This window comes from Hemitrygon akajei, chromosome 20 (assembly GCF_048418815.1).
Source record: "Hemitrygon akajei chromosome 20, sHemAka1.3, whole genome shotgun sequence".
NCBI classification, from domain to species: Eukaryota; Metazoa; Chordata; class Chondrichthyes; order Myliobatiformes; family Dasyatidae; genus Hemitrygon; species Hemitrygon akajei.
In genome coordinates this window covers 66686280-66700328 of record NC_133143.1, presented here as the reverse complement: position 1 = coordinate 66700328, position 14049 = coordinate 66686280, and the positions used below count along the sequence as shown (strand labels likewise).

General features: G+C 42.0%; 1 protein-coding gene across 12 annotated transcripts in view; it reads right to left on the bottom strand.

The window, feature by feature from the left end:
• The window catches only part of slc4a7 (solute carrier family 4 member 7), a 138342-nt gene extending 124516 nt beyond the window's left edge, over nt 1–13826 (bottom strand). For all 12 annotated transcript variants that reach the window (XM_073024513.1, XM_073024520.1, XM_073024515.1 and 9 more), the window contains exon 1: nt 13682–13826. In XM_073024513.1, coding sequence (XP_072880614.1) covers nt 13682–13726 — 45 coding nt within the window. In that variant the 5' untranslated portion in view covers nt 13727–13826. The remainder of the gene's footprint in view (nt 1–13681) is intronic.
• Nucleotides 13827–14049: the final 223 nt, after the last annotated feature.

The window sequence follows — 14049 nt, the reverse complement described above, 5'->3', positions numbered from 1 at the left end:
GGTCAAAATCAGAATCAGCTTTATTATCTTTGACATGTCGAAAAATTTGTTGTTTTGTGGCAGCAGTACAATGCAACACATTAAAAATACTGCAAAAGGTGATGTCTTTACAAATAAGTAAACATGTAGTTGCCTGTGTATGATGCGATTCAGGAAGGAAACGAAAACGTGGAAGTGTAGATACAGAAAGATAAGCTTTATTTATTGCACGTATATTCAAACATGGAAAGCAAGCAATGCGGTTGAGTGCCCTCTGACATAGCCATTCCATTGTAATGAATCACTTGGAAATAAGTGAGTGGATCAACTGAGGCACCAGAAACAAAACTGTCCCAATTTTGTAAAGTCCTCCTTTCAAACATCTGGAGAGGAAGGGGCTCCAATAATGGGAGGGCTGTTTCATACACAAGTCAAACAGCAGCCTGACAAAGTTATAGCCACTATCTGTCCCAGCAAGATCACAGACCTAGCCGAGGTGGTGGATACAGTCAGGAGGGAACTACCCTGGGAGTCCTCAACATTGTCTCTGGATCCTGTGATATTTTATTTAATTTATTTAGAGATAAAGCATGGTGCCCAGACCCTTCCAGTCCAGTAAGTCAATGCCACCAAATTACACCCTTGCAACCAATTAGCCAATGAAGCCATACATCTTTGGAATGTGGGAAGAAATAGGAGCACCCAGAGGAAACTACGCAGACACGGAGAGAACATACAAACTCCTTAGACAGCGGCACATTTGAACCCAGATTGCTCGCTCTATAAGATCTCATGGCATCAGGTTAAACATAGGCAAGCAAACCTTCTGCTGATTACCACCTCCCCACACTCTCCCTGGCCGATGATTCAATACCACTCAAGAAAGAGAATGTGCAAACTCCATTCACACAGCAACTACAGTCAAGATTGAAGCTGGGATCCTGGAGGTATACGAGAGCAACAATAAACACCACACAATCATGCTGCTTCAACTTCTGATGCTGACAGAGATTGAAGTCGATGCCTAAATGCTTTTTCTTTTACTTGGCATAGGTTCAAAATAAGGGGCTAGTTATTTTACAATGAAACAAGGAGACATTTCTTTGTCCAAAGAATCATTGGTTATTGTTCGTTACCTCAGAAGACCAAGGATATTCAGTCATAAAACATAATCAAAGCTTTGGATCAATTGACAATCACGTATTTGCAACTGAACGTACAAAGAAAGGTTATTTTACTAAATGGCTGAGCAGATGATAAGGGTTGTAGAGAATTCTCTCTTCCATTGCTTAAATGCATCAATTTACTTTTCTACACTGTTCCACACAATCCAATGACCAGTCTCTATCAGTGCGTATGAAGTACATGGTTTGGTAATGTCTACATCTTGCTGCAGTGCTGAAATTTTTAAGTTTCTTCACTATTTGCTGTACTCAGAAGTTTCATGTCTTCTGCAAATGTCAAAGCTGTGCACTGTCCAAGTCCATGATGTTAATTAACATTTATTATAAACAGCAGTGATACCAGCACTGATTCCTGGAAAACACCCACTTATAATTCCTGTCTAATCAAAAATAAAACAGCCATTTAATACAGCAGTTATTTTTCTATCCAAGTTACCACTGATTGTGGATTTCAATTTTGCTGACAAACCTATTATATATTATCAACTCCCTTTGTACGGCAACAGGGTATTGTGATGGCTAGCATAACATTTTACAGCACCAGTGATAGAGGTTCAACTTCCACCACTGCCTGTAAGAAGTTTGTATGTTCTGTGCTGTACTTTTCTATAGATCTATTTTCCCACTGTGACGGTGTGGGCTTCCTCTGGGTGCTCCAGTTCCATCCCCCATTCCAAAGATATATGGATTTGAACTAGCAAGATGTTGGCATGCTATGTCAGAGTCAGAAGCATGGCAACAATTGCAGATTGCCCCCAGCACATCCTTGGACTGTGGTGGCCATTGATGCGATGATGCATTTCCCTTTATGTGTCACATGTGTCCCTTTATGTGTTTGATGTACAAGTGACAAATAAAGGGAGTTGACCTTTAAATTTATTTATTTAGTGATACAGTGGAGAATAGACACGTCTCTTCGAGCCATGCTGCACCAGCAACCACAACCCTGATTAACCCTAACCTGATCATGGGACAATTTACAATGACCAATTAACTGACTGAACTGTAGGAGAAAACCAGAGCACCCAGGGAAATCTTCTGGATAGTCTATCCAATACACTCTTTATTATATTTCAACCAAAAATAAAAATCAGGTTAGTGAATCATAACAAATCTGTACTGCTCTCATTAGCCCATGCTTACACAAGTAATTGTGGATTTTGTTCTGAATTGTCTTTTCTAATGGTTTCTCCATCTTTGACTTCAAATTGACTAGTCTGCCTGAAGTTGGCAGGTTATCTATCTCCCCTTTTTTTTGAAAAGCAATGTTCCAGTCTTGTCAAAATCTCATTGTCTGTGTGTCCAAATCCAAATCAGCTAGAGGGTGTAAAACATGGTCTGAATGGGGTTAGAGGACTCCGTATATGCTTGAGTGGGAGGGAGGAAAGAGGCTTGTTTTGCTGTTGTTGTTTTGTTGCTCATTGCATTCTGTTTTGTTCTAACAAGCATTGTGGGCCTACCACGTTGACACAGGAATGTGCAGTAACACTTGTGCCTGTCTGCAGCACACACCTTTGATTTGTTTGTTGATGCAAATGACACATTTCTGGTGCATACATGATAAATAAACTTGAACTCTCATATCGAATGGATGTTCAGTACCACTCTATTATTTTCCTGAGCAATATAACAATATAAGCTAGTACAGTAACAAAGATAGGATTGGTCTACCAGGAGAATTTACAGAGTGTATAATACTCAAGTTAAAATTCAATATTCAATATGTAATTCATGTGCAACAATAACGAGGTGGCCTACAGGGAAGAAGTCATCTCTCTGACACAGTGGTGCCAAGAAAACAACCTCTTTCAATGTTGCATAAACAAAGGAGCTGGTTGTGGGTTACAGGAGGAATGAGGATGGGCTAACCCCTATTGACATCAATAGATCAGGGGTTGAGAGGGTGAACTGCTTCAAGTTCCTCGGCATCCACATCACTGAGGGCCTCACTCACGTGGTCTGTATACACCAGCTGAGTGGTGAAAAAGGCACAACAGCACCTCTTTTACCTCAGACTGTTGAGGAAGTTTGGTATGGGCGCCCAAATCCTAAGAACTTTCTACAGGGGCACAATTGAGAGCATCCTGACTGGCTACATCACTGCCTGGTATGGAAACGGTACCTCCCTTTATCGCAGAACTCTACAAAGAGTGGTGCAGACAAGCCCAGAACATCTGTAGTTGTGAACTTCCCATGATTCAGGACATTTACAAGGACAGGTGTGTAAAAAGGGCCCGTAGGATCATTGGGGACCCAAGACATCCCATTGATAATCTATTCCAGCTGCTACCATCCGGGAAGTGGTACCACAGCAGAAAAGCCAGGACCAACAAGCTGGAGGACAGCTTCTTCCACCAGGCCATCAGACTGATGAATTCACGCTGATTTGAGTGTACTCTATATTACATTGACTGTTCTATTTATTATAAATTACTATGATTGCACATTTAGATGGAGACATAACAAAGATTTTTACTCTTCATCTGTGTGAAGTATGTAAGAAATAAAGTCAATTCAATTCAATCCTGACCAAAATCAATTATACCAAATATCCTGTAAACAGTTATTAACAGGATAACTCTCTAGTAGTTTCTCCAGGTCGCATCCTAGGGCCAATCATTTTCAGTTGCTTCTTACAGACAGTGGCAGGATTGAACCCGACCTTACAGCTAGCACTGTAAAGTGTTACACTAACCACTACGCTACTGTGCTAATTAATGAGTAATAATGATAAATTACTGCAAATTAGCTTTCAAAGATTAACAAAGGATTAGCTCTATCTGTCACATGTACATCAAAATATACAGTGAAATGAGTTGTTTGTATTAACAACTAATAGTCTGAGATGTCCTGGGGGCACTCCACAAGTGTCACCATGCTTCCAGCACCAACGTAGCATGCCCAAAACTTATTAACCCTTAGTAAACCATACATCTTTGGAATGTGAGAGGAAACTGGAGCATCCACAGGAAACCTACTCAGTGATGGACAGTACATACATAGCCCTTACAGACAGCAGGAATTGAACCCCGATTACTGATCCTAACCTCGAGGCTATGGCGCCACCCAATGCATTCTTACTTTATTCCTGTTAACGCCACAGTGCTGATATTTGCTGTATGCACTACTCAAAGAGAATGACATGTTCATATTCAATTAACAATACAAAAGATTTATCAAAAATCACAAACAGATTTTCTTAAGTTGAAAAAGAACACTAGCTTTCTATCATTGCACATGATAGACATGATATTTTTCAAGAGCAAGGCCTTAATTTGCAACTTTCTAACTTACAATAGAAGGGAATTGGGCCGCATTAGCAGCGTTACTTAATTCCATGGACAAGAAACATTGCAACGATGACTGAACTTCCCAAAGACAATTAATATTCAAAACCTCAATTGATTAAAAAGTGAACTGCAGCAATTTAGCCAGACCATGTAGATTTCCACTTGTACAAACCCTTAAAATTCTCTCATTTACCCATTTCTATTGTAATTTCCTGAAATTTTGAGATTATCAATAAAGTAATTTCTGCTTAACCCTAAATTGGTGTGCCAATTGGCAGGAATATCCAAAGACATATTCATTTTCTCAGTGCTACAGTTGGAATTTCCCACCTGTACCAGTGCCCAAGAAGAGCAGTGTGAGCTGCCTCAACAACTATCATCCAGGATTGCTCACTTCTACAGAGATGAAATGCTTTGAGAGGTTGGTCATGGTTAGAATCAACACCCGTCTCAGAAGGATCCACTGCAATTTGCCTATCGCCACAATATGTCTACAGCAGATGTGATCTCAATGGCTCTCCACGCAGTCTTGGATCACATGAACAATGCAAATACTGTACCTATGTCAGGATGCTGTTTATTGACTATAGCTCAGCATTTAACACCATCATTCCTACAGTCCTAATTGAAAAGCTATGGGACCGAGGAATCTGTACCTCCCTCTGCAACTGGATCTTCGATTTCCTACACAAAAGACCACAATCTGTGTGGACTGGAGATAACATCTCCACCTTGCTGACAATTAACACTGGCGCAACACAGGGGTATGTGCTTAGCCCACTACTCTCTCTACACCCACGACTGCTTGGCTAGGCATAGTCAAACAGAATCTATATATTTGCTGATGATACAACTATTGTTGGCAGAATTTCAGATGGTGACAAAAGGACATCCAGGAGCGAGATATAGCAGTCAGTTGAGTGGTGTCGCAACAACCTTACACTCAACATCAGCGAGAACAAAGAGCTGATTGTAGACTTCACGAAGGGTACGAAGAGGGAAACAAACCAATCCTCATAGAGGGATCAGAAGTGGAGAGAGTGAGCAATTTCAAGTTCCGGGATGTTAATATCTCTGAGGACCTAACTTGGACACAACATATTGATGCAGCAATAAAGGCAGCATAACAACAGCTATATCTCATTAGGAGTTTAAGAAAATATAGTCTGTCAACTTAAAACACTTGAAAACTTCTACAAATGTACCATGGAGAGTATTCTGACCGGCTGCATCGTTGTCTGGTATGGGAGGGGGGCTACTGCACAAGATTGAAGTAAGTTGCAGAAACTTGCAAAATTAGTCAGCTCCATCATGGGTACCAGCCTCTGTAGTATCCAAAACATCTTCAAGGAACAGTGCCTTAGGAAGGGGGCATTCTTCATTAAGTATCCCCACCACCCAGGAGATGCCGTCTTCATGCTGTTACTGTCAGGAAGGAGGTTCAGAGACCTGAAGGCACACTCAGCGATTCAGGAACAGCTTCTTCCCCTCTGTCTTCAATTTCTAAATAGACACTGAACCCATGAACACCACCTCACTACTTATTTTTATTTGTTATTTTACACTACTTATTTTTTTAAAACTTAACTATTCTTTAGACACATAAATGCTTAATGTAACTCATTTTTCTCTATATTCATTTATCGTGTATTTCATTGCACTGCTGCCATAAAGTTAAAATTTTTCACAATATATGCCAGTGATATTAAATCTGATTCTCATTCGTTTCAGAGGATTAATTCTGCTATTCATAAATTATGGTGCAGCCACATTAGAGGTATAACATACACAATGCAGGGTATGTACATGTAAAGCCATAATCAATGTCCAATGGTTAGAGAAAGATATTAGTAATCCTTTTCTCCCCTTCACTGATGCTGCAAGAGCATTAATTTTATTACAAATTTTGGGTCTATCAGCACTGTGTTCTGGTTCTTTCTAGCGGTAAATTAGTTTACTTATTAGATCCAATCCTAATTGCAGCTCTCTTTTTAACTGATCTAAAGCTGAGCATTCACTGGAGACTCTACAATAAACACCTTCAATGTGTAAGCTGTATAAAATGAGGCTTTCTCAGATACACTTCTGACCTATTTTAATTTTAAATGTAGAAACATGTTTCCTTGTACTTTACAGGTTCAATAATGTGCTTCAACAACAAAAATTACATTGGAATTGATGAGTGAAATTCTGTAAGACAAGTGAATTCAGGTCATAGAGATAAAATTATAGAGCACTACAGTGCAGAAACAGGCCCTTTGTCCCACCTAGTCTATGCCAAGTCCCATTCTGCCTAATCCAACTGACCCAACCCTCTCATCCATGCACTTACCCAAACTTCTCCTAAGTTCCACTGCTTCCACTGGAAGCTCATTCCATACTCTCACCACCCTCTGAATGAGGAAGTTCCCTTTCAGTTTCTCTTTAAATATTTCACCTTTCATTGTTAACCTATGACCTCTAGTTTTAGTCTCAGTGGAAAAAACCTGCTTGGATTTACCCTACCTACGCCCTTCATAGTTTTGTATACCTTTTTCAAATACCCCTAGTTCTCCTAAGCTCTAGGGAACAAAGTTCTAACCTATTGAAGCTTTCCCTATAATTCAGGTCTTCAAGTCCCATCAAGATCTTTATAAATTTTCTCTGTACTCTTTCAATCTTATTTATAACTTTTCTGTAGGTATGGGATCAGGACTGCACAAAATCCTCCAAATCTGGTCCCACTAACATCTTATACAACTTCAACATAATGTCCCAACTCCTGTACTCAATACTTTTGATTTATGAAGGGCAATGTGCCAAAAGCTGTCTTTATGACACCATGTACCCGTGATAGTACTGGGCGGTTACATGTTTTGTACTCAATACTGAAAGGCGGCATCAAGCACACTTGTACAACATTTATCCTGCACTGGATGCAAAGTTACACTTTATTTTTTTATTGCACTTTTCATATATATTGTCCAGCTGACACAGAAAGTATAACAGCTTAGAACAAACTGTGCCTCCAAAGCAACAAAGTCCACCCAGTACTGCTGAAATGCATCCTCCAACTCAAGGACCTCTTCCACAGGACAGGACCTTCAAGGAAACACAAAATGTTTTTGAAAGAACCTTCATCAAGACTGGAAAGGAAGAGGGAAGACACCATAATATGGCGGTTGGGGGAAAGGATAAAGTGCCAGCTAGAAGCCACGTGGCTGGGGGAGGGGGAATGAAGCAAGAAGCTAGGAGGCAATGGGTGGAAAAGGTCAAGGGCAGGAGAAGAAGGAAACTAATAGAAGAGAGTGGACCATGGGAGAAAGGGAAGGAGGGGAAACTGGAGAGGTGATAGGTAGGTGAGGAGAAGAGGTAAGGGGGTAGGGCAGAGTAGGGAATTAAAAGAGGAGGAAAGAAGGAAGGGGTCTAAATTAATGTTCATGCCAATGAAGAAAAAACACTTCAGAATGTATATTGTATACATTTCTCTAACATTAAACGTAGCTTTGAAACCTTTGAACAGGTTGAAGGCTACCTCGACATACTATAAGATGTTGCTCATCCCACCTGAGAAGGGCCCCACCATGATAGAAGAGGTCATGGACAGGCCTATCAGAATGGGAATTGAAATGGGGATTGGAAATAAATTGGTTGGATATCCAGGAATCCTGCTTTTCGCAAATGGAACAAAGATGCTCAACAAAGTGGGCCCCCAGTCTACATTGGATCTCACTAATGTAGAGGAAGCTGCATCAGGACCACCAGATACAGCAGACGACCCTAACAGATTCACAGCTGAAGTGATGCTTCACCTGGAAGGTCTATTTGGTACCCTGAATGGAAGTGAGGAAGGAGGAATCCTTTTCTTCTCTATTTAAATATCCAAGGATTTTATTTATAGAGTTCAATTATAACTTATTTTCTGAGGAATTTCACAGAAAAAAAAGTAGCCAATAGAGGGAGACTTTAGAAATCTCAAGCCAAATTCACCATTTCAGTTCCATTAATACTGCCGAATGTAACCCATACTGATCTGAAATTTAACTCTAATACCATTAATTTATTCATATGGACCACAATAACTTCTTCTGTGACTCATCATTTACTATTCTTTAGGAAAAAGCTGAATAGCAGCCCTTAAAACAAAGCTAAAGAGATTCAAGTATAGTTATTATCAGAGAATGTATAAATTATACAACTTTGAGATTTGCTTGCTCAGAGGTAGCCACAAAGCAAGAAATCCTAAAGAACCCAATTTCAGAAAAAGAATTAAAATAGAATAAGAGATTAAATGTCATGAACATATTAACTTTCCTAGCTCATCATGCCGGTAGCTGTAGTATCTTTTTTGTTAAATCTGACCTAGCTCAATTAGCTGTAACTCTGAAGTCACCGCCAAGTCATTATGGGTCTAAAACCCATGTCTCAAACATAAAGAAACAAACAAATTCTAGTCATTTACTCAATACTACCTGAACTAAGGGCAATTTATCCTCAGCAACACACACAAATAGATAGATAGATAGATAGATAGATAGATAGATAGATACTTTATTCATCCCCATGGGGAAATTCAACTTTTTTTCCAATGTCCCATACACTTGTTGTAGCAAAACTAATTACATACAATACTTAACTCAGTAAAAAAAATGCTGGAGGAACTCAGCAGGCCAGGCAGCATCGATGGGAAAGAGTAAATAAACAATCAACGTTTCGGGCCAAGACTCCATCAGGACTGGAAAGGAAGGGGAGAAGTCAGAATAAAAAGGTGGGGGGGAAGGGAGGAAGAAGCACAATGTGGCAGGTGATAAGTGAAACTGGGAGAGGGGGAGGAGGTAAAGTAAAGAACTAGGAAGTTGATTGGTGAAAGATAAAGGCTGGAGAAGGGGGAATCTTATAGAGGACAGAAGACCATGAAAGAAAGAGGAGGAGGAGGACCAGAGGGAGGTGATGAGCAAGTAAGGAGATAAGGCGAGAGGGGGAAACAGGAAAGGGGGGGGAGGAGCAATTACCACAGGTTCAAGAAATCGATGTTCATGCCATCAGAATCAGGTTTATCATGACTGGCGTGTGACGTGAAATTTGTTAACTTAGCAGCAGCAGTTCAATGCAATACATAATCTAGCAGAGAGAGAGAAAAAAAATCATAATAAATAAGTATATCAATTACATATATTGAATAGATTATTTTAAAATGTGCAAAAACAGAAATACTGTATATTTTAAAAAGTGAGGTAGTGTCCAAAGCTTCAAAGTCCATTTAGGAATCAGATGGCAGAGGGGAAGAAGCTGTTCCTGAATCACTGAGTGTGTGCCTTCAGGCTTCTGTACCTCCTACCTGATGGTAACAGTGAGAAAAGGGCATGCCCTGGGTGCTGGAGGTCTTTAATAATGGACACTGTCTTTCTGAGACACCACTTTCTAAAGATCTCCTGGATACTTTCTAGTCTAGTACCCAAGATGGAGCTGACTAGATTTACAACCCTCTACAACCTCTTTTGGTCCTGTGCAGTAGCCCCTCCATACCAGACAGTGATGCAGCCTGTCAGAATGCTCTCCATGGTGCAACTATAGAATTTTTTGAGCGTATTTGTTGACATGACAAAACGCTTCAAACTCCTAATAAAGTATAGCCACGTCTTGCCTTCTTTATGACTACATCAATATGCTGGGATCAGGTTGGATCCTCAGAGATCTTGACACCCAGGAACTTGAAGCTGCTCACTCTCTCTACTTCTGATCCCTCTATGAGGATTGGTATGTGTTCCTTCGTTGTACCCTTCCTGAAGTCCACAATCAGCTCTTTCGACTTAGTGACGTTGAGTGCCAGGTTGTTGCTGTGGCACCATTCCACTAGTTGGCATATCTCACTCCTGTATGCCCTCTCGTCGCCACCTGAGATTCTACCAACAATGTTTTTATTGTCAGCAAATTTGCAGATGATGTTTGAGCTATGCCTAGCCATACAGTCATGTGTATAGAGAGTACAGCAGTGGGCTAAGCACACACCCCTGAGGTGCACCAGGGTTGATTGTCAGCAAAGAGGATATCAGGTAGGAGGACACCCAGAATACAAGGTGTTGCTCCTCTAACCTGAGTGCAGCTATTATCCTCAACTTGATTTCAAAGACTGTTGTGATGAGTAAATCTTTCCCAAGATGGTGTGCATTCCATGTGACTGCATCTGTATGTGCAGCCCCAAGACACATCATTGAATATGTTAACACCTAGGAGTTTTAAGCTGCTGAATTTCCAGTTGAGTTTAAGATATCATTTAAGAAACATTTGAATAGGTACTTAGAAGGGTAGGGCTTAGAAAGATATGGGCTGAATGAAGCTATTTGAGACTAGATGGTTGGGTACTGTGGTCAGAATGGACTGGTTGGGCTGAAAAGCCTATATCCATGCTGTATTATCTATGACTCTGTGGTGCATTTGAAAGAAACATAAAATTAAAATCAACAGCATAATTTGAAGTAATACAGTACATGAGTATTAGGACTAAATCAAAAGCAAATTTTACTTTAAAAATATATTTCAATTATGTAAATAGAGGGAGGAAGGAAGGAAGACAAGCTAGAAGGTAATATGTAAAAACAGGTGGTAAAGGAAGATGTGAGGTGAAGGGTAGAAAAGGTAAAGGTGAAAGGTGGAGCAGAAGGTATCTCATAGGAGAGGAGAGTGAACCACAGGAGAAAGGGGAGAAGGGGAAATCAAAGGGAGGAGATAGGCAGGTGAGGAGAAGAGAAAACACATGTGGGGGCCAGGGTGGGTAATTGAAGAAAAGGGAAGGGGGAGGGGGGGAACTACCAGAAAATGGAGAACTCTATGATCATACCATCAGGGTGGAGGCTAAAGAGGCCAGGGGTCAAAGTGGGAAATAGAAGAGGGGAGGGCAAGGCAATAAAGTTACCAAAAGTTGGAGAAACTATTCATTTCATTAGATGCTGCCTGACCTACTGAGTTCCTCCAGTATTTTGTGTGTGTTACTCTGGATTTCCAACATCTGCAGAATCGCTTGTGTTTATGAGCATTTGAATGCCCTTAAATACCAAACTTTGGAGCCACAGGGGCCATAACTCCAGACAGCTTTTCTTCCTCTGTGACAGAGTCTATTGATTCTACAAAGTCATAATGAAAAATCAAAGGCATAAAACTGAACAGATCAGCATTAAATCTGTTTGAAATAATTAGGAGTTGCAGGTTTTTTTATTTTAAAAAGTTGAAATGGAACATTGTTCGTATATAAACAAATCTTCGACACCAACATAAAAAAAACAGCATAATGTTTGAGGTAGATCAAAATAAAAATACAAGGTGATACATTTAAATCTGTTTTGCTGTTTAACATCAAACCAGCACTGATCATAATGCATTATGGAAACAATGGTAAAATAAAATGTTGCAAAACAAGGAAATAAGTAAGACTAGAGTTAAAATGGCTAAACTTTTGCTTGCAACCCACTCAAACAGAGAGTAAAATACTACAGATGTGGATGATGCACCTGGCTTCTTCAATAACTTGCTTTAAAGATCATTTTTAAAACTGTCATAGGCCAAACAGAGGCCTGAAAGTGTTTTCTTGGAAACACCTCCAGAAGTGAATAAATGACTTCCTCTTAATACAGTTGAGATGCCAAAATACTGATGTTGAAGATGTAGTAACTGCTGGCTAGATTTCACATACAAATGAATTTAATAAACAAAACTAGCATTTTAAGAAGTGCTTCAATCACTGTCTAACTGAAATGCTGAGCTGTGACATAATTCAGAGTAAGTGACCTCAAATAAATTATCAGCAAGGCTCAATGCACTAGGTTGAGTGTACAGTCAATCACTGAAAAATAACACAACACAAGATAGCTCAAGGAAATTTGGAAATATGAATTCTTAAGAATCAAAAACATCAGATTAAATTGCAGTTTAAATCTTTAAAGGAGACTGGGGTCCAGAAAGCTATTCTCCAGAGCTTACAGACTTGTCCAAGTATTTCTATGAAAATATTATTATAATTAGCTTATTTGAGAAAGTGGAAATTTAAAAAGCACAATGATCAATTACAAACTCAAAACGTTCCTGTAGCTCACTCTCAAACCTGATGGTCAGAACTCGAGCAGGGACCCTCAACCGGCACCAGTTCCAAGGCACAAAAACAATCATTAGACACCCCCCAACACTGATCCTCGACCGACAATAATTCACGCCGTATCAAATGAGCAACACCCTAAACCACTACGTCCTGAAGACAATTTCTGGACATGCCGTAGCCAGAAAGAGACCTCAGATGGACATTAACGTGGCAATGTCACTCACTACACATAAGTTCTAGGTGCTGGCCGGGCAGCGTCGCCGGAGCGGCACAGCGCAGGTACTATGACAGGTACTGTTAATAGCTGAAAGTTGGAAAGGTAAAGATCTTCGAGCTGGCACTCGATGGAAGCGCTGGCCAGGCAGTGACCCGGGAATAACGTGGGGAGCGGAGCCACGCGTGGTCCCGGACATTCTCAGCTGGTAGGGAACATCAAGTAACATCATTCACCAGAGCAACAGTTTCCAAGGGGAGAAAGGATCGAACAACAGAGGCCATGTATGTGTCAGCTCAACCAATGCAGGGGAGATTCATTAAGCTGTGTGGAGCAGCAGACACCGGACAGGGGACGAAGGATCGGCAGAGACCCGGGGTGGTGGGGTTGAGCTGCAGGTCTCCCATTCCACCTTTGGAACGCTGCTCCTTGCACCTTATTTAGCTTTAAAGCCCACCGGGAAGGAGGTGGGAGGCATGCCCAGCGGGAGTGGGAGCCACGGGGGATCGATCAGCGACGGCGGCCGAGAAAAGAAGCCCCGGTGTTGGACAGGATCGGGGCTCCCGAAGGAAACCGGCAGCGGCCAGCGGGAGCAGAAGCCCCGGCCAGGTTACGAGACCTGCTGCCCCCAAACCCTCGACCACCCCCCGCCCGGCCCGGCGAGCCGTCCGCCCTCCGGGGCACACGCTGCCGAGCCGCCGAGACCGGAAGCGGAGAGGCTCGCGTGTCGGTGCGCTGGGCCCCGTAGGAAGCCTCGCTCCGCACGATCTGTCAGCGGGTGTCCGCGGCCCGGAGCCACGCTTCCATCGCAACCGCCGTTGCCCCGCAAGGTTTGGGCACCGGTCGGCGGGGCGCCATGGAAACGGGCATCACCATCCACCGGCCGCCTACCCCCCGGGGTCCCCGGCCCTGTCCGCCCTGATCCTCCCCAGCCCCAGCCTGTTACCACAGTGAGTAGAGGTCTCATCTGCTCTCCTCCGTCCTCCTCCATGGTCGCCTCGCGTTCGATTGCCGTCTCCGTCGGTCGGTTAGACGGAGCTGCTGATGTCACCCCGCCGCCGGCCGCCGCTAACTGACAGCACCTCCTCCAATCAGCGACTGCGTCCACCACACGGGGCGGAGAGAGCGCCAATCACTCCGGTTTCGTTTGCAGTCCGTTGAGGATTGACAGTGAGACTTACCAATCACGTCAATCATAGGGCCGGTCGTTTTTTGATTGATATCAAAACTTGCCAATAGCCCTGATGTAAGGGTATTGATTTGCAGCATTTAATTCTCTTTCTCAATAGTTACTGCCCGATCTGCAGAGAGATG